General features: G+C 36.8%; 1 protein-coding gene across 3 annotated transcripts in view; it reads left to right on the top strand.

Moving 5' to 3' along the window:
* The window catches only part of LOC131427979 (zwei Ig domain protein zig-8-like), a 530,197-nt gene that overhangs the window by 75,134 nt on the left and 433,051 nt on the right, over positions 1–22,012 (top strand). For all 3 annotated transcript variants that reach the window (XM_058591597.1, XM_058591595.1, XM_058591596.1), the window contains exon 2: positions 9,125–10,674. In XM_058591597.1, the coding sequence (XP_058447580.1) occupies positions 10,596–10,674 (79 nt within the window). In that variant the 5' untranslated portion in view covers positions 9,125–10,595. The remainder of the gene's footprint in view (positions 1–9,124; positions 10,675–22,012) is intronic.

Here is a 22,012-nt window from a genome sequence, read left to right as displayed (position 1 = left end):
GTTTCAGTCGTTATTCTATACAAAGTGTAAGATAGAAGGATTGCCTATAGGACCGTAATAATCGAAATAAAGAGTAAAGAAGGAGGAACTGTCATTTGCACTTAGGACCTTTTCTAGTGTTTTTCTACCAATTTCAGAATAAGTATGCATAATGGTAAAAGTAACATAAGGTAACATGTTTGATAAATTTTTCAAGAATTCTTAGGGGCCGTATTTTTAGTTGCCAGCCAATGATTTCCCCAAATTCACCAAAATTTGTCTTAGTAATGTCAAATTGTGACAATACTTGTTTAGTAATCTTGGTATTGATTTGAATAGGATACACAAAATCGACAAAGCTGTCGACTTTCATTTTATCCACCGTTTGCAAGGAATATTGGATTTCCTTCTTTGATAGCTGAAATTTGTTTTTCGGAGTTCGTAAAAGCTTGTTCAGTGTCGATGATAGGAGAGTCAAATTTAGATCATCTCAGTCACTAGAGGCATAGATTGTTTTTGTTTTTTCAAAGTGACAAGCGTACATTTTAAGGATTCTAGAAGGATTTTGTTCTCTCGCCAGAAGCCAACTCTGAAAGAATATCGTATATGTTGTTAGCAATGGCCTCTCATCCTCATGTGCACCTCGTGCACTGCACAACTGGCCAAATAGGCTCTGTGAGAACCTGTATGCACACATTCAGGAGAGGCTTCAGTGGCTTATGCTTATGGCAGTTGAAAACAAATTGCTGTCTCAGTTGCAACTTCGAAACGGTTCTGATATCATACCATATAAGCAGTGCACAACCCGTAAATTTTGTCACGAGACGCCACTGGTTGTTAGAAGTAATCGGGTTTGAGGCAGGAGTGTTGTGCTTTAGTTCATTCATTTTAAATTTTTAACCTTATACTATACCAGGCTAAAAAAGTATTGGAATATACTAGAGATGGACAGTCCGCGTATGGTCCAAAAGAACTAGTTTTCTTCGAAGATTGAGTGTACTGGAGTTCTTTATTGAAGAACGATAGCTCTCTATTCTTCTCAATAGAATAGTCTTTACAAACGTTTGCTGGTTTGAGGAATCTGGTGGAAGTTCGCAAACTTTGAAAATGTTTGTTAGAGAATGATTATTTATTATTTATTATTATTGAATCTGTTTACTACAAGATATAATTTATAGTTCTCATATTATTTTCGAAGAAACATACAAAGTTTCAGAAAAACGAAAGTACGGTTCAATAGAACTAATTCTTTCGGTAAAACTATCAAGTTTTCAACAGTTCTTTGAAATGAACGGTTTTGCCCATTTCTAGAATACACTCCTAACTTGCCTAAGTTTTAAGAAGGACTGATTTTCCAGATAGCCTTTAAAAGACTGATTCAGTGGTAGTCTTGTAAAAGATTGAATAGTTCGAAAAATAATTATTTTATTTCAATTGTAAGACTTTAAATTTAATTTTTCATCATTAGGCTTTCAAATAACTGATGATATTTTTAAAAAACTACAAAACACCACCAATAATAATCGTCGAATATAATGTGAAAGCTGCGCTTAAGAGCATTATTGGAAAAACAATAAATTTAAATAAACTGTGTTGATTTTTCAAGAAAGTTGCAATAATTTTGATGCTTCATTCCTTCGTGAAATGCAAGACTGATCACTTTCATTACCGTTGGCCAGATATGTTTTTTGTTTTAGTTCTATTGTTACATCGAAGTTACTGGCTAAAATAAAAAAAAATACAAAATAAAGATGGAATAAAATACAAAATAAAGATTTATTTATTTATTTTTATTTATTTACTATTATTGTGTCCATCGGATACAAGATCTAAATGGACAATTAGAGTGGGAAAAAGCCCATTTGAGTTGAACTCGTTTGTCATTCTCAAACGGGCGCAAAAACCACTATCTTTTCAAGAACATAAACGAAAGTAATGAAGATGCAATACATTGGGCTGGATGGTACTGTTAGTTCAGAAGATAAACGTTTGGACAAACTGTGGATGAGAGTTTTAATCGTAGTTCCAAGTAGATACCCGAAAAATACTTATTCCTCAACTCTCGATGTTTTTTGGAAATGTAAAAAAACGGGAATTTTTAGTCTTGCGCACCGGGAAAACCGGGAAAAATCCGGGAAATTGAAATCGCTAATTCACTTGCCACCCTGATAATAGAATTCGGTGGTCTATACGATCAAAAGCCGCTTTTAGATCGGTGTATACTGCATCAATTTGTACCCTTTCCTCTATACGCGAAAAGCAGGTCGAGGTAAAATCGAGCAAATTTGTACTAACGGATCGTCCTGGCATAAATCCATGCTGATCGGTTGATATATAACTTTTTGTACGAGAAAGAACAACAGAGCTGACAACTATTTCGAATAGCTTGGAGGCAGCAGATAGGCTCGTAATACCACGATAATTTCTCACATCCTTTTGATCCCCGTTTTTGTAGACTGGAAACATGAACGACTGCTTCCATATCGTTGGAAATATACCATGCTCGAACGATTTGTTGAACACGTAACATAATGGTTCGAGCAGAGCAGTTGCACAGCGAGTATAAACGACAGATGGAATTCCATCAGATCCAGCCGAGTACGAACTCTTCAGTTTCTTTGCTGCAGCACTGATCATTTCGGGAGTGATTATAAATGTACGCAAATCCACCAAGTTTTCAGGAACATATATAAGAAGCATAGTACATATCCACTGTTTTGGCATGATTTAGCGTCGACTCACTATGCCAAAAACCACACTCAATTAGCTTGCGGAAAAGGGTAGAATTTCGTTGGGAAAATATCAATCCACCAAATTGCCCTCAGCTTCGACCCATCGAACGTTACTAGGCAATCGTGAAGAGGGTCTTTAAGAAGACTGGTAAGGCAACTGAAAACTGAAAAAAGCGATGCAACACTTGGCCGAAACTTGATGAAGAGCGTTCGATCAAAAGTTCGAAAATTCGTAAAGGAGAATAACTTTGATTTCATCCGGTTTTCATTATGCTCAAGTTTGATCCTCGTACAATAAGAGATCAACTTTTAGTTTGAATAAAATATCGTTTTTTATCATCATTTGAAAGAAAAATTTGTGGATAGCTTATTTTCGATACACTCCTTAGACGAGAAAATTAATTATAAGAACACTTTGATTATAAATTGGATGGCTAAATTGACTGTCTGAAACAACATGCACTCTCCCTTATAGTAATGAAGGAAAAATACTCATGGTTTATAACCATCCATAGCTAGTTCCTGTTTTACTGGCGAACAAAACGTGTCGTAACTCCACAGCACTCAATCACTGCGATGATTCGTTCAGTTCATGCGGTTGAAATTTTACGCGCCTTATTTTGGCACTGAATTTCACCTGATTGCTCTTTCATACCAAATATTTTAGAAAACTTCAATTTCTAGTTTAGAAAATTTTATCACAAATTGCTGATCATTTTTTCAATAATGGCGAAAAATAAAAATGGCTGCGTTATACACAATAAGAGATATTCGCAATTAATTTCTACCCATTCTTCTATAGAGTAAAGTAAAACGCGTTCACGTCAAAAGATTTAATTGCTGCTTGAAACAGGATGTGCTGTTCTCAAAACCCTTAAATACTGAGTTTATTGCACTCAAAAAGCAACTCGGTTTGGAGATTGTTCTCTTCGAAACATGCTAAATAACGGTTTTCCAATTCATAAGTTTACCCTTAATTAGGTTAAAGCCAGGTTACTCGAAGTCCGTGTATTGCTGTTCCATTTTTGCATCTTTGATTAAACGATTCAATATCGTTATGTATCCGAACAAACAAGAGATTATAAAATTGTATGGATGTGTGAAACCCCCATTATTAGTGGATGTAGATCTGTTATATGTCAGATAAATTTATTATTACTGCCGGCAAAAAAAGAAAATTGGATTTAGTAAACCCGCAAGCAAAGTCACATACGCGCTTTCCACGGGAGGTAGGATTTCAGTTAAACAATGATATGCGGTTATTTAATAGAGAATTGTGCTATACCGGTTTAATCCCGACCTTCAATGGAAAACATTGATCTTTTCCCAAGTGATTCCCAGCTATTTCAACGATTTTATTTTCCTAATATGCGTTGAAAAGCAACAGTCATACAGTATTAGAACCAGTATGTGTCATTTAGCTGTGGCGTGAAAAACAATACTTTTTCTCGATGAAAATTTCGAGTTCGAATAAAGTGCTTTTGTGGGGATTTTTTCCAATATGAAAGAAAACAGCCATAGAATCTTATTTTGGTGAAAGTGTATGGTGAGCATGCTCTAGTTGACTGTCGTGCCGTGTCAAACGTGGCTTTCACGGTTTAGAAGTGACAATTTTGAGTTGGAAAACGAACAACGAGCCAAACCACCATCAAACTTTGAAGATGCAGAATTTAAGGAATTGCTCGATCAAGACCCGTTAGAAACGCAAAGTGAATTGACAAAATCACTCAGAATTATTCAGCCATCCATTTGCCAACGTTTAAAAGCAATGGAAGTTATCCGAGAGGTGGGTAAATGGGTGCCGTATGAATTGAAGCCAAGAGACGTCGAACTTCGTTTATTTAACACATGGGCTGAAAAGTCCCGGGCCTTACACCAGAATACGATTTTTGGCCTAAGAGACAGAACACGATTTTTTAGGTTCAAAATTAACTTTTTTGTGCAACGTAATCTCCATCAAGAGCAACGCAATTATCCCAGCGCCGCTCTAACATTTTAATACCTCGTTTGTACAACAATTTATCTATTGCTTTAAAATAGGCCTCAGTTTCAGTGATAACCTCTTCATTCGTGCGAAATTTCTTAGTATTTTTTTTCAGTTTTTCGAACAGCCAAGAGTCGCTGGGAGCCTATTATGACGAATACGTTGGATGTGGGAGCAATTCGAAGTTCAACTCATGTAGTTTTACCATAATATTGATTGACTTGTGAAACGATGCGTTGTCTTGATGAAAAAAAAAATTTCTTCACCATATGCTGGTCGTCTTTGCAATTTCAGTCTTCAGACGCTCCAATAACGCCATGTAATATTCACTGTTAATGGTATTTCCTTTCTCAAGATAGTCGAAAAAAAATTACACCGCGCACATTCCAAAATACCGAGGCTATAACCTGTCCAGCCGATTGTTGCTGTCCACTCAGATGACGTTCGCTTTGATTCCGCAGTAAAGTGATGAATCCATGTTTCATCCATTGTCACATATCGACGCTGAAATTCCGGTTTGTTACGTTTAAACACTGCTCAGAATCATCAACACGTTCTCGTTTCTGGTCAACAGTGAGTAAACGCGGCACCTACTTTGAACAGAGCTTTCTCATAGTAGAATACTCATGCAATATACAGCCAACACGTTCTTTTGAAATCTTTACGATGTCAGCTAACTCACGAAACTTCACTTTTTGACTATTCAAAACGATTATGTGGATTTCTTTGTTTTCTGATGATACCGCCTCATTTGGACGTCCACTGCGTTCTGCATCATTGGGGTCTCTACCGCTTTACCCTACTGAACCCGCTGTATGGCCCATACATTGTTCTCTTCTGGCGAATACGGTGGATGTGGGAGCAATTCGAAGTTCAATTCATGCAGTTTTACCTTAATATTGATTGACTTGTGGCACGATGCGTTGTCTCGATGAAAAAAAAAACTCTTTACCATATGCTGGTCGTCTATGCAATTTCAGCCTTCAAACGCTCCAATAACGCCATGTAATATTCACTGTTAATGGTATTTCCTTTCTCAAGATAGTAGAAAAAAATTAACCCGCGCACATTTCAAAATACCGAGGCTATAACCTATCCAGCCAATTGTTGCTGTCCACTCAGATGAAGTTCGTTTTGATTCCGGAGTGAAGTGATGAATCCATGTTTCATCCATTGTCACATATCGACGCTTAAATTCCGGTTTGTTACGTTCAGACATGGACAAACACTGCTCAGAATCATCAACACGTTCTCGTTTTTGGTCAACAGCGAGTAAACCTACTTTGAACACAGCTTTATCATAGTCAAATTCTCATGCAATATAAAGCCAGCACGTTCTTTTGATATCTTTACGATGTCAGCTAACTCGCGCAACTTCACTTTTCGAGCATTAAAAACGATTGTTTTTATGTTTTCTAATGTTACCGGCTCATTCGCACGTAGACTGCGTTCTGCATTATCGGGGTCTCTACGACCACATTTAAAGTCCGCAAACCAACGTTTTATTGTTGTTTCAGATGAAGTGGAGTCTTCATAACACTTTTCAAGCCATTGCTTCGCTTGAACGGTATTTTTTCCATCAAGAAGCAGTGTACAGTTGTACGAAATTGTTTTTGATCTAATGTTCTGAAAAGAATAAAAGTAGTGTCACTCTTAGCATAATACCTCATAAACTAATTAATAGAGTATCATGAAATTTTATCAGCTGTCTTTTAAAGGTTGGCGTTAACTGAAAAAAGGTGACTGCAATAAAACTAGCGCCATCTATGTGTTAGGCCCGGGACTTTTCAGCCCATGTGTAAAGTGCGTACGACTGCTTTAACGGTACAGAATAAAAGTTTTTGTTTCCCATCGAATTGTTACTAGCAATGAAAAGTCGGCCCAATCCGATAATCCAAAACGTCGGGTCGTCCAAAGTCGTATGGACCATCGACAGCCGTTCAGAATATTCATGGCCTGAAGGTTATGCACTGTATACGGTGGAAACTAGTGAATGGATTACGGGAGACCAACAATAAATGATGCGTTGGAGCCGAGCATTGAAAGTAAATCTGCCACAACACACCGATAGACACGACAAAGTAATTTTTCAACATGACAGTGCTCGCCCACGTGTTATACAGCCGGTTAAAATATTTAGAAACACTGAAATGGGAAGTAATGCCTTACTCGCTATATGGGGCAGACATTGCTCTCTCCGATTACTATTTGTTTTGGTCGACTCAGATCGAATTGTGAATAAGTCAAATAATTCGTGGTTTCCAACCAAAACTGTCGATATTTTTAAAAGAGCATTCGTGAATTGAAAAAAGGCGGGTGACTACTACTGGTAATTGCTAGAACAAAGCACCATGCGTTTCCTTTTCTCATAATTTGATGGTCGACTGTTATATATTTTTTGGAAAAAAATCAAGTATTGTGTCGTCCACATTTTTTAAAAATATGAAAACATACCACTTTAACGTGTCCAAAAATGCACTATTATCACAAAAAAATCAGGGTGGTGCAAAAATTGGAAGAGGGAAAAAATATGTTTCAAAATATTTTAGTATTTTTTAATGGAAGAAATACATCTTCAAAAATTTTGGAAAAAATTGTATACCTTCCCCATAATGTCTTAAATATACCTGTTTTTTTTTCAAATTTTTCGGAGGAGCGGTTTCTTCAAAAATCAAATAAAATAAAAATCAATAGAACCACCCTAGCTCCGTCAATATGGCACTTAAAGGGTTGAAACTTTGAGAAAATTGTTTCCAGTCTATGACCTTTCAAATGTGGTATAACAATATGAATTCCCTTTGGGGGCAGATTTCCGTGCTTATCCTGCTAAAGCCTTTGGTTCCAATTTGTTAAATTATTTCGGCTACTGATTTAAAAATAAAAATCGATTCAAATGGATGAGACCACTTCTTTTCAATCATTCATGAGGGATATTTTAAATCTAAGTTATCTAATCTTATTTAATTTAGAATATATTATTATCATTCTAGATGACCCTGATATGATTTTTCGACGTGAACTAACTCTTACTTTACTATGAGACGCCTTTTCAAAATTTAACCTGTGCAAGAATGGGGAGAACTTTACCGTGAATATCACTTGTTGTATTTAACGCGGCAACATAATTTTTTCTCGTTTACATCTAAAACATGATTAGTAAGTTATGATTAACAACAAATAACTCCAAATTTCATCATTCAGGGGTTTTGGTACCTCAAGTGTACCGATTTGTGTTAAAGCGCACATTACTAATATCAATAAATTTTATTTAAAAAAAAGCGGGTGGGGAATGTCGGAGACATAACTGGATGTCGTGAATACTAAAACAACTGACATGTTCCTTAACACTTCCGAATATCATTTAGTTAATCAATTGTATGAATTATGCAAGCATTCCCCCTTTTCACATTTTTCGCAAAAACAAAAAAAGGGTTCACTTGATTTCGATTACTGTGAATTTCACACAGCGAAAAGTGCACAAATCTTATCAAACTGTTCTAGATTTGCACTAAACTGAGCATTTTTACCTTCGATTTGCGACCAAGAAATCCTAATAGTTCTTTAGAAAACTTTTAGAGCCATTAGAACGGATGATTTTGTGTGATGCTCTCCACCGTTGTCCCCTTTTCATTGTTTTTTCACCGATGCAAACGACTAGCAGCTGTGTAGTAATCGCTCTTGTCGGAAGCAAAACTAGCTTTGCAAACGACACACAATACATCTGCTCGCAGTAGCGATACATTCTAAACTGATCCAATTTTTGTTAGGAGGTTTCTTTTTACGTGATTTCGTTTGTAACTTTTACACTGAGCTATGAGCTTTAAAAATACGAGAAAGGCAAACGCGCCTTTTGAATTATCATCTTTGATACTCGTTTATACCAAACATTTAAAAAAAGGTTAATTTTGAATTATTTGAGATTATGTCACACAACTGAAAATTTGATCATAAAATTGTGATCATATTTCCGATGGCATGTAGCAAAAATTATGTTGATTCGTTAGATACAACAAGAGATATTCACGATCAAACATTTATCATTCTCTCAGAGGGTACATTTTGAAAAGGGTAAAGTAAGTCGTATTCACGACAAAATATTGGCAAAGTAGTAGCTCGCTAGGGCAATACTCTGAATATTAATTTTTTTTTCAATTTTTGTAAATAAAGTTTCAAGTTTCGAAAAACAACGTCACGAACTTATTTACACGCCTATTTTTTCCTTTTTACCCTGTAGTATCGGAACCAGAATTTGGATTAGGATAAAATTCAATAGCAATTGGTAGAGCTATAAGACATTTAATTTGAATCAAACTTTGATAAAAACACTTCAGCATTTGGAACTAAACCATCAATTACGTTAGATTTATCTATACAATTGCATACCACTACAAAGTTTCTCTAATCGATATTTTTTACTTCTATTTCACAGGTTCTTCCAGTCACCAACAACCAGTCACCAACAAGCTTGCTAGTATTCCTGGCAGAACCCCGGAGCTACGGGAGCAGCCCACATCCACGGTTGAACGGAAATACTAGAAGCTGCTTGTTTTTTTATTCCTACTTCTTCACCCTTGCTATAACCATAGGAACGCCCAGGACCGAAGGGTTCACGAGCAAACCGAGAGTTTTGCCACACGCAAACATTACGGAATTCCGCACGTTCTTCTTGGTGCAACCGGTCTTGCCCGGTGCGCTTTTTTCCCATACTCACAACCATAAAACCCATTACCATCTAAGATCGAGAAACCGAACCCGGTACCCCGGAAACTAAGAAAAACAGTTCACTGTCATCTCGAACGTGAAGCTCTCGCCAAGCACACAGCCAACAAAAAGCGAATCGCCACCGCCAGGAAGATGAATGACATGCAGAAAATAAGCGTCTGATAAAAACCCGTCGAACGATGACAGGATCAGTGGGGAGAATTCTTGCGTAGCTTCACTTCCACTTGGTCAAACTGAGGTCGGTGGGGTGACGCTGTAGATGACGTGTTACCATCCTTGATGGAAGTTACCTACGTGCTTTGCTGCATTCGCTAGAATTTTCCTACCTTCTTCGGCGCATTGACCTACCTGGCCCCGGCGTGCGACTTGAAGCCAAAGTTGGCGTGAAATCGTTCCGTCATAAACATATTCGACGAAAACGTGACCGACGTTCGTCGATGCTTCACAGTCTGGGCAATCCGGGCTTCGCAAAGCTGAGCCTACCGCGAAGCCGTCTTCTTCTAGGTAACGAAATGTCGAAGTATTCCTTGGCAGGCAGTTCCGCCACAACGACGAGCACGGGCTCACTTCATTTTCATCACCCGGGGAGGCGACACCGTTGATGGGAAAAACACCGGAACGTACGAATAAAGTGCAAAAACAAAGTTTTCCGTTTCACTTTGACTCGCATGCTGATAAACTGCGGTGCGTATTTTTCCACTTCAAACTTGTCGGTTCCTTGCCGCGCAGCCTGTGCCAACAACGCTTTTTCCGACGGTGTTCTGTGTGTTCGATACGGGACCGATGTTAAGTTTGCAGATCACATGGGAAAGTGACAAAAAGTGAGCCTGTTAACAACGTTGTCAGTGCTTTCCGTAGAGGCAAGGCAGGGAGGCTGCGGTTCAGCGTTGAAAGCTGCCTGAAAGATAAATATCAATTGCAACAACAAAAAAAAGAACGTTGAAACAACCGAGAGGGAAATACGCTGAATCTGTGGGGGAGGGAAAAACAAGGGGTGCCAGCTAGCTAGGTAGTGAAGTGAACGGAAGAGAGGTAGAAGCCAGCGAAAGAAGAAAGAAGAAAAAAACAACTGCTTGATACAGGAAGGGAAAAAGTTGCTGGAAAAAGTGTGCCACAAAGTGAGTGCCGGTGCGCGTGTGGGGGCACATGTGAAAAGTTGCCGATTGCCGGAGAACAGGATGACGCTACGCAATATGCGGCACCGTTGCAGCAGCTGCAGTTGGATTCGCTTGGGGCTGCTGGTGCTGTTGAGTGCAGGTAATTTCATTCCATTATGTAAGCTTTGATTTTATGGTATCGTGAGGTAAATTGCATATTTTTTTTTAATAGAACTCTAGAAGTTATTTGCAATGTTTCCAACAAAATCCTAAGTGCTCTGGACAACGAGTCTAACGAGGGCAAAGGGTAGAAACTTTAATGACTGGAACGCTTTGTATTTGAATTTGGATTGACTTAATCAATAGTTTCTGGCAAATGATTCCATGGGCAGCCGACTGCCAAGGGTATGACATATGACTATCTTTGAAAGACGGAAATTTGAGTTCAAATCTCCATTTATTAGATTACTTCCAAGGGGCACAATATTTTACTGATAGACAACAACTTTCTTCTTTATTTATAACTACTAATCAGTTAGTGTTTATCATTTTTCCTTGTTTTTTTACAACGATATCAAACTAACTAGCGATTATAAGAGGAGAAAGAATGTGAAAGTGAATTCATGAGTTGTCTAAGTTCGACTCCTCTTATACAAGGTAAAAGTATAGCTGCAAGATGCCTTCATGGGAAAATTCACAAAAAAATAGACAAAAATCGAAACGTTTTGAAGACCTTAGAAACATTTTGCATACCTCGGATATGACTATACGGGGGGTGCATTTAGCAAGTGCCTTTAAAAAAGGGGGTGTAATGTTTGTAATGGCATAACACATGGATCAATAAGTCCCGAGACTAACAATGGAAACAACATTTTTTTGCAAAATTTTTAGGGAAACCTTTTAGGGTGATACAATGGTTCCAACGTTTTTCCAATTTTTCAATACCATGTTTATAAAAAAAATTATCTTTCGCTTCAAAATAAGCTTCAGTTTCAGCGATGACCTTCTTATTCGAGCCAAATCTTTTTCCCTGGAGCATTTTTTTAAGATCAGCAATGAGCCAGTAGTCACTGGGGGCTAAATCTGGCGAGTATGGGGGGTGGGGAAGCAGATCAAAGCCCAATTCGTTCAATTTCATCATTGTTTTCATCGACTTGTGGCAGGGTGCATTGTCTTGATGTTAAAGGATTTTTTTCTCTGCACGTGCGGTCGTTTTTTTGCGGTTTCCTCCTTCAAACGCACCACTAAGTCAATATAATAATCACTGTTGATCGATTTACCTGATTTACTGACGCCATGACTTTGCCAGCTGACTGCTGCGTTTTCGGACGCTTCGGACGGCTTTCGCCAGCTGTGCGCCACTCAGATGACTGCCGCTTCGACTCTGGAGTGTAGTGATGTATCCATGTTTCGTCCATGGTCACGTAACGACACAAGAATTTTTTTTTGTTGCGAGTAAATAGCGATAAACTGCTTTCTGAATCATCGACTCGTTGCTGTTCTTGTTCCATCGAAAGCAATCGCGGCACCCACTTGGAAAAAACCTTTTTCATGCTCAATTTTTCATGAAGGATAGTAAATACACTTCCATATTATATCTGTGTCATCACAGCAATCTCACGGAGCTTCACTTTACGATATTTCATTATAATTTTTGTCACTTCACTCACATTTTCCGGTGTAACGACTTCCACAGGTCTACCCGAGCGTTCCGCGTCATTTGTGTCGGTACGACCACGTTTAAACTCGGCGAACCACCGATAAATTGTTGCTTTTGATGGACAAGAGTCCGGATAACATTTTTCAATCCATTGTTTCGCTTGCACGGTGTTTTTACCCATTAAAAAACAATGTTTTATCAAAACACGAAACTCGGTTTTTTCCATTTTTTAAAAAAACGACTTTACTCCAACCTCGATAACTAAGCTGGTTCTGGTCGGATCGACTTAAAATTTTGACCCGTTTCAAGCAAAGGTTAGTACTCTAGAAAGAGGTGGTTACTGGTTTACTACGAGCGCCATCTCTGCTTTAGTCTCGGGACTTATTGATCCATGTGTTAACTCCGAAACTACTTAACGAATTGCTATCAAACTTGGCACATGTACTTCTTGCTCTTCAGAAATGGTTATAAAAATATTTTTATAAGGGAAGGGAGCGTAGCAAGTGTCATTAATAAAGGGGATCATTAAATAAATTATCTAATTTAACGTAAATCGTACTTTTTGAAGACCATAGATACTTTTGGCACAACTTAGATATGATTAAAAGGATATTCGTGTGGGGAGGGTTTAGAAAGTGTCCCTAAAACAGACAGCGTAATGTTTGTAGCGGCATAACCCTGGAACTACTGCACGAATTGCTATAAAACTTGGCACAGGTATTTCTTGCTCTTAAGAAATTGTCATCAAGGTATTTGTACTGAAGAGGGAGAGTAGTAATTGTCATTAATAGGGAAGGGGTCATGAAAAAAATCATAGAATTTGATAACAATTGATAATTTTTGACGACCATCCAAACATTTTCCATACCTTAGATATGATTATATGGGGGATGGATTTAGCAAGTGCCTTTAAAAAGAAGGATGTAATGTTTGTAGCGACATAACTCTAGAACTAATGAACGGATTGCTATTAAATTTGGCACAGATACTTCTTGCTCTTCAGAGATGATCATTCGGACATTTTCAGGGAGAGAGTGTGTAGCAAGTGTCCTTAACATGGAGGGAAGGGGTCAATGACGAAATTTATATAATTTGAAGAGAATCGACATTTAGACTAGAAGGAAAGGTTTTTGAAAATAAATTTTCATCTCCCATTTTTTGTAAAATAAGAGAGTAGCAAGAGTTCAAGGTTGTAGTAGATAGTATTGCTGTTGCTGATTTGATTGCAACTCAATTTTCTTTAAATAATTTCAAAAGATCTGGTACCATTTTGCCGGGGAATTGAAAGAACTAAGGGAAAATAATCTTTATCTGACTATGAACGCGAGTGTAAGTTTCAGCATAACTACGAAACAACTAAACGAATCGCCACCAAGTTTGGCCCATCTACCGAAGGAAGTGTAATTCAAAATTGATCGGGTTTTACGGAAAATTGGTACTTCTTTACGAGTACAGCATATTTCTAGCAGCTAAGTAAGGTTCACAAAAATATTCACAAGAGGGAAGGGGAATAAGTATTCTCAACATTGACCTGAATTGACGAAATCATAAAATCAATGTGCATTTTTCATGTAAATTGAGAAAACTGTCGACCCAAGGGGATGGAAATAAGTTTACAACAACATTTGTATTAACTAAATTGTTATTCCATAGGTTTTCCTTCTCGAATGGTTAAAGCCGGGGTAAAATAAATGATATAAAAAAGTTATTCTATAGTACGAATGTAGTTATGACGATGAACAGCCTTTCGTTATAAAATAATCATTATCAGATGGAAAACTTTGAGCAATTACGTGGAAATGATGCCATAAATGTTTTTATAAACAGGAGGAAGTAGCAAGTATTTATAGCCATGGAAGTCAAAGGTATTGTAGATCGAATGTGACTAGGAAGTATGGAAGTGCGTTACAAGCACATATACATATGAAACTCGGAGGTAACTAAGAAGGTATTTATAAAGAGGAAGGCGTTTTAATTGTTTCTAACAAAAGGGTTTAAATATAAAACTGACCCAATTTGTCGAAAATACCATGAAAATTAGATGAGATGCGACACTGATCATTTGCAATCTGAACATGAACGGAGTATTGTTCAATCGGGTTGTCGTCTAAGTTGTGTTTCATTGCAATTAGAGTATCAATGGGGAGAACAATTTCTAGAATTGGTTTTAGCCTTACCTTCGCGAAACATTTCCGAGCAACGCCGGGTAAATCAACTATATAAATAAAAATGCAGAGTCATTATTTATAATCACATCACTTTAGAACGGATGAACGGATTTACATGATATTTTTGTCGTGAATACTTTACTATGGGGCGCCTTTTCAAAATTTACCCTCTGAGAGAGTTATAAGTTTTTGATCGTGAATTTATCCTGTTGTATCTAGGGGCTGTCCATAAAAGACGTCACACTTTTTTTGACGATTTTTTACTCCCCCTCCCCCCTTTGTCACAAATTGTCTCAAAAGCAAAGACCCCCCCCCCCTATGTCACATGTCACGAATTCAAAATAAATAAAATTCATCTCAATACATACTCAATATGTATATACAAACCATACAAATATGAGGGAAAAATCGATTTATTACATGCTGTCATTAGATTAAAAAATATCCCTAAAACTACAAAATCATCGGAATTATTTTTTTAATATCAATTATATAAATAACCAAAAGTATTTGGTTGGAATTGATGAAACATTTAAATCATCTGTTTTATTCCTCCTAGGGGTACACAGATATATTATTGTTTTAGGTAAAGAATAATATTTCCTTAGTGTAGCATACAGGGCTGAGGAAATAAAGACCAAAACCTCATCAAAACGAGATCACTGCCGGAGAATCTTTTAATTATCAGTTGATCAGTGAAATTTAAATCACATCGATCAATATCGGTACTGATCTTCCGTCAAACAATGGATAGTGATTTTGAGCTAAAATGATTCTTGATTTATGTAAGTTCAATCATTGTATGATTCGATAAGCTTTGATGTTGGTGGAGGAAAATCACATATGATCAAGATAAGACATGACATGATCTACGTTTGAAATCGTTGATCTCCTGCCCTTTTTCAAATGGAGTAAAATTGAATAAACTGCATCAGAATCAGATAAGAGAAATTCTTATGATATACTATTATCAATGCTAGAAAATCAAATTACTGAAAAAATTGTCAGTGCATAACTTAAGTTAAACCGATTGAAGGCATCTTTTTCTTTTTTACTCATATTAGGCAAAATTTATTAATTTCGCTAATTTACTCGCTCCTCCGTGCACTTTTGCTGATCACAACAGAAATGATTTCCTGTATCACTCATTTCCGAATTTACAAGAAGAAGCTTTTACATCAACAAATACACGTTTTTCTATAGAATGTAAACGTTTATTGTGGAGATTTTTTCAGGAAATAGGGCAAAGCAGTAATATAATTAGGTATTTTAAAAATGCGCTCATTGAAAATATTGGACGTCGCATTCCAAAAACCTCCCCCCCTCCCCCCTGTCACAAAAGGTCACGTTTTATGAAACACCCCCCTCCCCCTTGCGGCGTGACGTCTTTTATGGACAGCCCCCTAATGAATCAACATAATTCTTGCGACATGCCATCGGAAATATGATCACAATTTTATGATAAAATTTTCAGTTGTGTGACTTAATCTCAAATAGTTTAAAATTAAACTTTTCTTAAATGTTTGGTACAAACGAGTGTCAAAGAGGATAATTCATAAGGCGCGTTTGCCTTTCTCGTATTTTTAAAGCTCATAGCTCAGTGATCTGTAGAAGGATGTATATAATCTAACTACCAATAGAATCGAAAATTTTCAACTTGAACGTGTATTGCAACAACATTGAAGTTTTTCAATAGTACACTATTGAAAAACCTGTTTGATTTAACCCATGACAGCACCAGTCAATCAGAACGCGAGATGTCTGCATCTATACAAGAGCATCCATATAAAAGTTGAGTGGTTCATTTTTCCTACCATTTGCTGAGCATCTGTTCCCGAAAAAAGACACACGAGAGCAGCATCGAGGACCTGTCGTCTCACTGTTTCCCGTTTTCCGTACAGGATAGGAATTCTAGCAAAGAGGCTGTCCATACACCGCTGCCAGTAGCAGGTATAAAATGAAATGTGATGTGAGAAATAGCGTCATTTAAGTTAAAGCAGCTACTCTGAACGTACGAGACACCATCAGCACGATGGCACCGAAAACCGGTAGAAACGCAGTCAAAAGGTCCAGCAAGGCCCATTCAAAAGCACTTTTGCACCGTCACTAACACATTCAATTACGAACGGCAATGCGAAAGTGGAAGTGATGATGTTGAACACATCTTTATACTAGGTCTTGTGAAAATATGCCATGCGAAACAGGGTTGCCATATGTACAGATTAATCTGTATTATAATTATTATTATTATTATTATTATTATTATTATTATTTTTATTATTATTATTATTATTATTATTATTATTATTATTATTATTATTATTATTATTATTATTATTATTATTATTATTATTATTATTATTATTATTATTATTATTATTATTATTATTATTATTATTATTATTATTATTATTATTATTATTATTATTATTATTATTATTATTATTATTATTATTATTGTTACTATCATTATTATTTTTAAAATGACTCTTGCATACCGAAGAAAGTCGATACATTTCAGTCCAGGCCATTGAAATTGTCTCGTACTGAAATTTCGAGAAGAATATCATATATCTTCGAACTTCATAACTTCAATAGAAATAAACTACAAATTTGTCGTACCTAGCCTCCTATATTGGAAAATTAAAAAGGAATTGTTTCAAGTTTGGAATATATAGTTGTAGAATAGTAGCTGTTTACTGTAACTAATCTGTACTTTAATGTAGGTGCATCGCTTCAAACTCTATTAGTGAAAAAGAGGAAAGCTTGTACAATTCATACAATTAATCAACTAACTGATATTCGGAAAAGTGATGGGAGCGTGCCAGTTTTTTCGTATTCAAGACATCCAGTTATGTCTCTGACATTACCCACCCGCCTTTTTTGTTTCATTAGTTGCTACCCCCGCTGGGTTCATACATCAAAAAAATTAGGAAAATTTTCCGGCAAAGTGTGAAAAATCAATAAAGTCGGTTTTGTATGGAAAATGGAATTTTCCGTCGAAAAAAATTACCTACGCTTACTAGATTATCGATTGGTGTTTGGCGCATAAAGAGTTGCATAAATGTTTGGCCGTCGAAGAAAAGAATACTAGATCGTAGAAAAAAAATTTTGGCGGGTAACAAGTTGTTTTTTGTGGATATTTCACAGGCATACTTGATCGATGTGATGCTTCATTTCGAGTCACGTTTACCAGTTGATGGATTGCGTGTAGTGAAGTTAGATGAATAATATTAGCCAATATTAGCGTGACTTTAACAAATCAAAAAATTTCTGAATGAATCAATAAAAAGGTTGTGCTGTAGAAGCGCAAAGGAAAAACTAAGAGAGTTTCCTAGCATTTTGCTTTCGAATGTTTTAGATTACACTGAGCGCACGTAATAAGTGGCAATTAGACCAATGTTCAAGATGATTACTCATATTACCGAAGCTCAACCGGTCAGCTAGTCATAAATGATTCAAAATTGCAGTTTTTGCCTTTCTCATATAGAAAGGTTATGCAATCACTGTGAAAACCGACTTTTGAACCGAAGCCCGGAGGACCGAGTGTCATATACCATTCGACTCAGTTCGTCGAGTACGCAAAATGTCTGTGTATGTGTGTGTGTGTGTATGTAACGTTTTTTTGCACTAACTTTTCTCGGAGATGGCTGAACCGATTTTCGCAAACTTAGATTCAAATGAAAGGTCTTGTGGTCCCATACAAAATTCCTGAATATTATTTGGATCCGACTTTCGGTTCCGGAATTATGGGGTAAAATGTGCAAAAAATTGTGAAAATAAGTGCACTAACTTTTCTCAGAGATGGCTAAACCGATTTTCACAACCTAAAATTCAAATGAAAGGTCTTAAGGTTCCATACAAAATTCCTGAATATCATTTGAATCCGACTTCCGGTTCGGGAGTTATGAGGTAAAATGTGCAAAAAAAAAGAAAATATGTGTTCTAACTTTTCTCATAGATGGCGCGACCGATTTTTACAAACTTAGACTCAAATGAAAGGTCTTGTGGTCCCATACAAAATTCCTGAATATTATTTGGATTCGATTTCCGGTTCCGGAATTATGGGGTAAAATGTGCAAAAAATTGTAAAAATAAGTGCACTAACTTTTCCCAGAGATGGCTGAACCTATTTTCACAAACTTAAGTTCAAATGAAAGATCTTGAGGTCCCATAAAAAATTCCTGAGTATTGTTTGGATCCGACTTCCGGTTCGGGAGTTATGGGGTAAAATGTGCAAAAAAAAAAGAAAATATGTGTTCTAACTTTTCTCATAGATGGCGCGACCGATTTTTACAAACTTAGATTCAAATGAAAGGTCCTCTGGTCCCATAGGTAATTCCTGAATTTCATGCGGATCCGACTTCCGGATCCTGAAATATAGGGTAAAGTGGGTTAAAAATTGTATACCATCACTGAAAATGGGAAAAACCGTAAAAAGTTTTCTAAATCGACCTCAAATCTTTTCTAATTGATAGTTTTTATCAGTAGACCGATTTCGGTTATTCTTTTAACAATCGAAGAGAATTATTTTGAAGAATACCACAGTATTATATATGATAGTATGATTGATATGAGAAAGGCATCATTACACCACTAGGTGGTTTAAAACAGGTTTTTTTTAATGTTTGGCATCAAAGAGTATCAAAAAAGAAAACTCATGACGCCTTTCTCGTATTTGGGTAGGTATAAAAGATTAACACTTATGCATTCCGTTAATTCTAGTCTGCGCAGTTGAGTAAGCTGGAAGTGAAGCAAGTGCATCAGTGAGGTTGGTTCAAGTCCAGAGCTCAGTTGCAGTTCCAGTATCAAGAATTCAATACAGTATTGAATCAAAGACGATCGATTGTGTCATCATGCTGCTGATCGTTTTCATTGGAGCAAACTACAACGAAAAGTGGACAACCTTGTGGACCATTCTGCAAAATTAGCATTTCTAATGAGTCCAAATGTTATCTAAAGAACTATAAAGATTGCTTCTTTGGAAATTGTAGATAAAAATCATCAATTTAGATTTTAGGATGACATGTGAAATGAAATTAAAATAATGCCAGTTTGTTGCAATGACTGAGCGGAAACTAACAGAAAAGATTATTTATTGAAAAAAGATACGCTCAGAGACAGGACTTGAACCTGCGATGTACGTTCTACCATGTGAGAATTGATTAAGGGTAAGATTAGGATTGCTTTAGTTTTATCACTTCTTCAACTTATATAGTCTATTCTCTCCTATCCTAGCTAATTAGTTTTTACAATTGGGATCACTGAGAATCCGGGAGGAGGAGTTAGAACGCGCAATGTAAATCGGGCTTAGCCAATGGGACTTGTTGTATCGTGTCGGCCTTTGTATATTTAGTGGGTAAGAGAGTGAGTAAAGCTTCTTGATGAGCGTGAGCGGGTGTTATACGGAGAGGAGGGCGATAGCATGTTGGGTTATTCTCGTGAGTGTCGGTTTGAGTTAGTGTGTGTTCTTGAGTTTCTGTTATTCTAGGTCGTGTTGACTTGTATCGATTGTGGGACATGAGGGACGTGAAGAAAAGGGAAGTGACACAGGCTGTTGTGTTTTTGGTTTCTGTTAACTTCGATGACATAACGATTTGAAACTTGATGCTTCCTTGTTTCTGTAGTCGAATTTTATGACCACGGCGTTTTTTCGCTGGATCACCGGAACGTGCAAGTGTTGATATTCTAGTTGCCTTCATGTAGGTAATGTTTTTATTTTATGTAGGTTTCTAGGTTTTCGCGGAAGGGTGCTTTTACGGGTTTTTGTTAAGTGCGTGTGGTCTGGGGTGTGTGAAAGATTTAGTCTTAAATATTCACATTACATGGTCTGGAATGTGTGAGGAGATTTAGTGTTAAAGGCTCACATTGCACATGTCTGACTGGTGTTTTAGAGTGACTATAACAAGATTCAGAGTGGCGAAATGGTAGCGAGTATGCACGGAATACATAAGAACGCATGTTCGAGCCCTGTCTCTGAGTGTATATTTTTCCAATAATTCATATTTTCTGTTAGTTTTTCACTATTTGGATTCTCCAATATATGTTTCCGAAAAGTCATTGCAAAAAACTGAACTTAGTTATGGCGGCTTTACATCGAACCAACTAAAATGAATAAAAAATCAATTTAGTGCAAATCTAGAATAATTTGGTCAACTCTGGGCACTTCTCTCAGTGCGAAATTTATACCAAACGAGTGCGATTAAAGTTAGCATTTGACGGCTTCGCGTTCAAGAAAAATGCTCCGAACAGTCTTCAATATCGTAGAAAATTCCGCAATTTGACCCATATGAATACTTCAAAGGAAACCTGCATAGCATTTTAATAGTTGCTTTCACTGAAATATGCAAATTTGATGCAAATCGACATCATGTTGCTATTTGTGTGGCTTCCGGGACCGCGCAGTTGTGAAAAAGCTACAAACGAAATCACGCCAAAATCATGTACTCATCACCAAAATAGCTTTAGTATTTAATCAATTCGCACAGGAAATAGTTCTACTGCGGGTCGTTCGCAGAGCCAGTTGTGCTTCAAGCAAGAGCGATTGCGTCATCCTGCTGCTGGTCGTTTGCATTGGAGAAAAATACAACCAAAATTGCAAAACTACGGGGACCATTATGCAAAGTCCGTCCTTCTAATGGCTCCAGATGATATCTAAAGATATATTAGAATTAGGACTTTTTGTGTATTGGTTTGAATGCGTTTTGCTGATTTAAGAGTGTGCAAGTGGTGTCATATATTTTATTGTTTATTACATTTGCATTAAATTGGAGAAAATTTTTCGCACGACAGTCAATGAAGAAATATTTTAACGTGTATGTCTTCCTTTTTTCTTTTCGATCATTTTTATATGATGGTAGACAGTCAATATGAAAGACAATTAGACCCTTCTAAGAATCAAAAATCGATCCCAAGGAACTAGCTGATTGTTTCTTCCATTGGAATTCTAGTGTCGGTATTAATAAAATTCACATTTTGGTATAGGTGGACGTTACAATAATGGAAGTAAAGAGGTGAAGCTTGCACAAACTAATGTTCGATCCTCAAAAGTGTGTAGGGGGCGTGTCAGTTTTATTCGTATTTACGTCATCCAGTTATGTCACCGACATTACCCACATGACTTTAAAAAAAAACCTTTGTTTTCTGTTGATTTGAGCCATTTTGCGTTAACTAAGCAGCATTTGCGGAAGGTTTTTAGATGTTTTGAGCTAGTTTCAAATACAATCAGTACCTAACGGGGAAAACAGATTGGAAAATTGACATGTCAATGCAATTGTGTAATGAAAACCGCGAAAATGTTACCACAGACGAAACTCGAAACCGTAGCTAACTCCTAACCGGGGAAATTGTCTAACCAATTATCCAATTTACTGCTTATGAAAACACACGAAGAGAAAGTCCAATTGACTAGACGAATCCAAGTATGCTTCACTGTACTTGGTCACCACGGCGTTGCACAGTGATGCCTCTCCATACAAAAGATGGCAAAAACCAAAAATACGTCGATAAACGTCAGCATGATTATTTTTTATTAATAATTTGAAGTCTCTGAATATATTTCCGTTTTGATTATGTATGAAAAAATATTCGATCCACCTAAAAGTGACATGATGCACCGTTCGCTATGGACCGGAAAATGACGACTTTTTTTTAAATAAATTAACTTGTGT

This window comes from Malaya genurostris, chromosome 2 (genome assembly GCF_030247185.1).
Source record: "Malaya genurostris strain Urasoe2022 chromosome 2, Malgen_1.1, whole genome shotgun sequence".
Lineage (NCBI taxonomy): Eukaryota > Metazoa > Arthropoda > Insecta > Diptera > Culicidae > Malaya > Malaya genurostris.
Note: the sequence above shows the minus strand (reverse complement) of the source record. Positions and strands in the feature narration are given on the sequence as shown.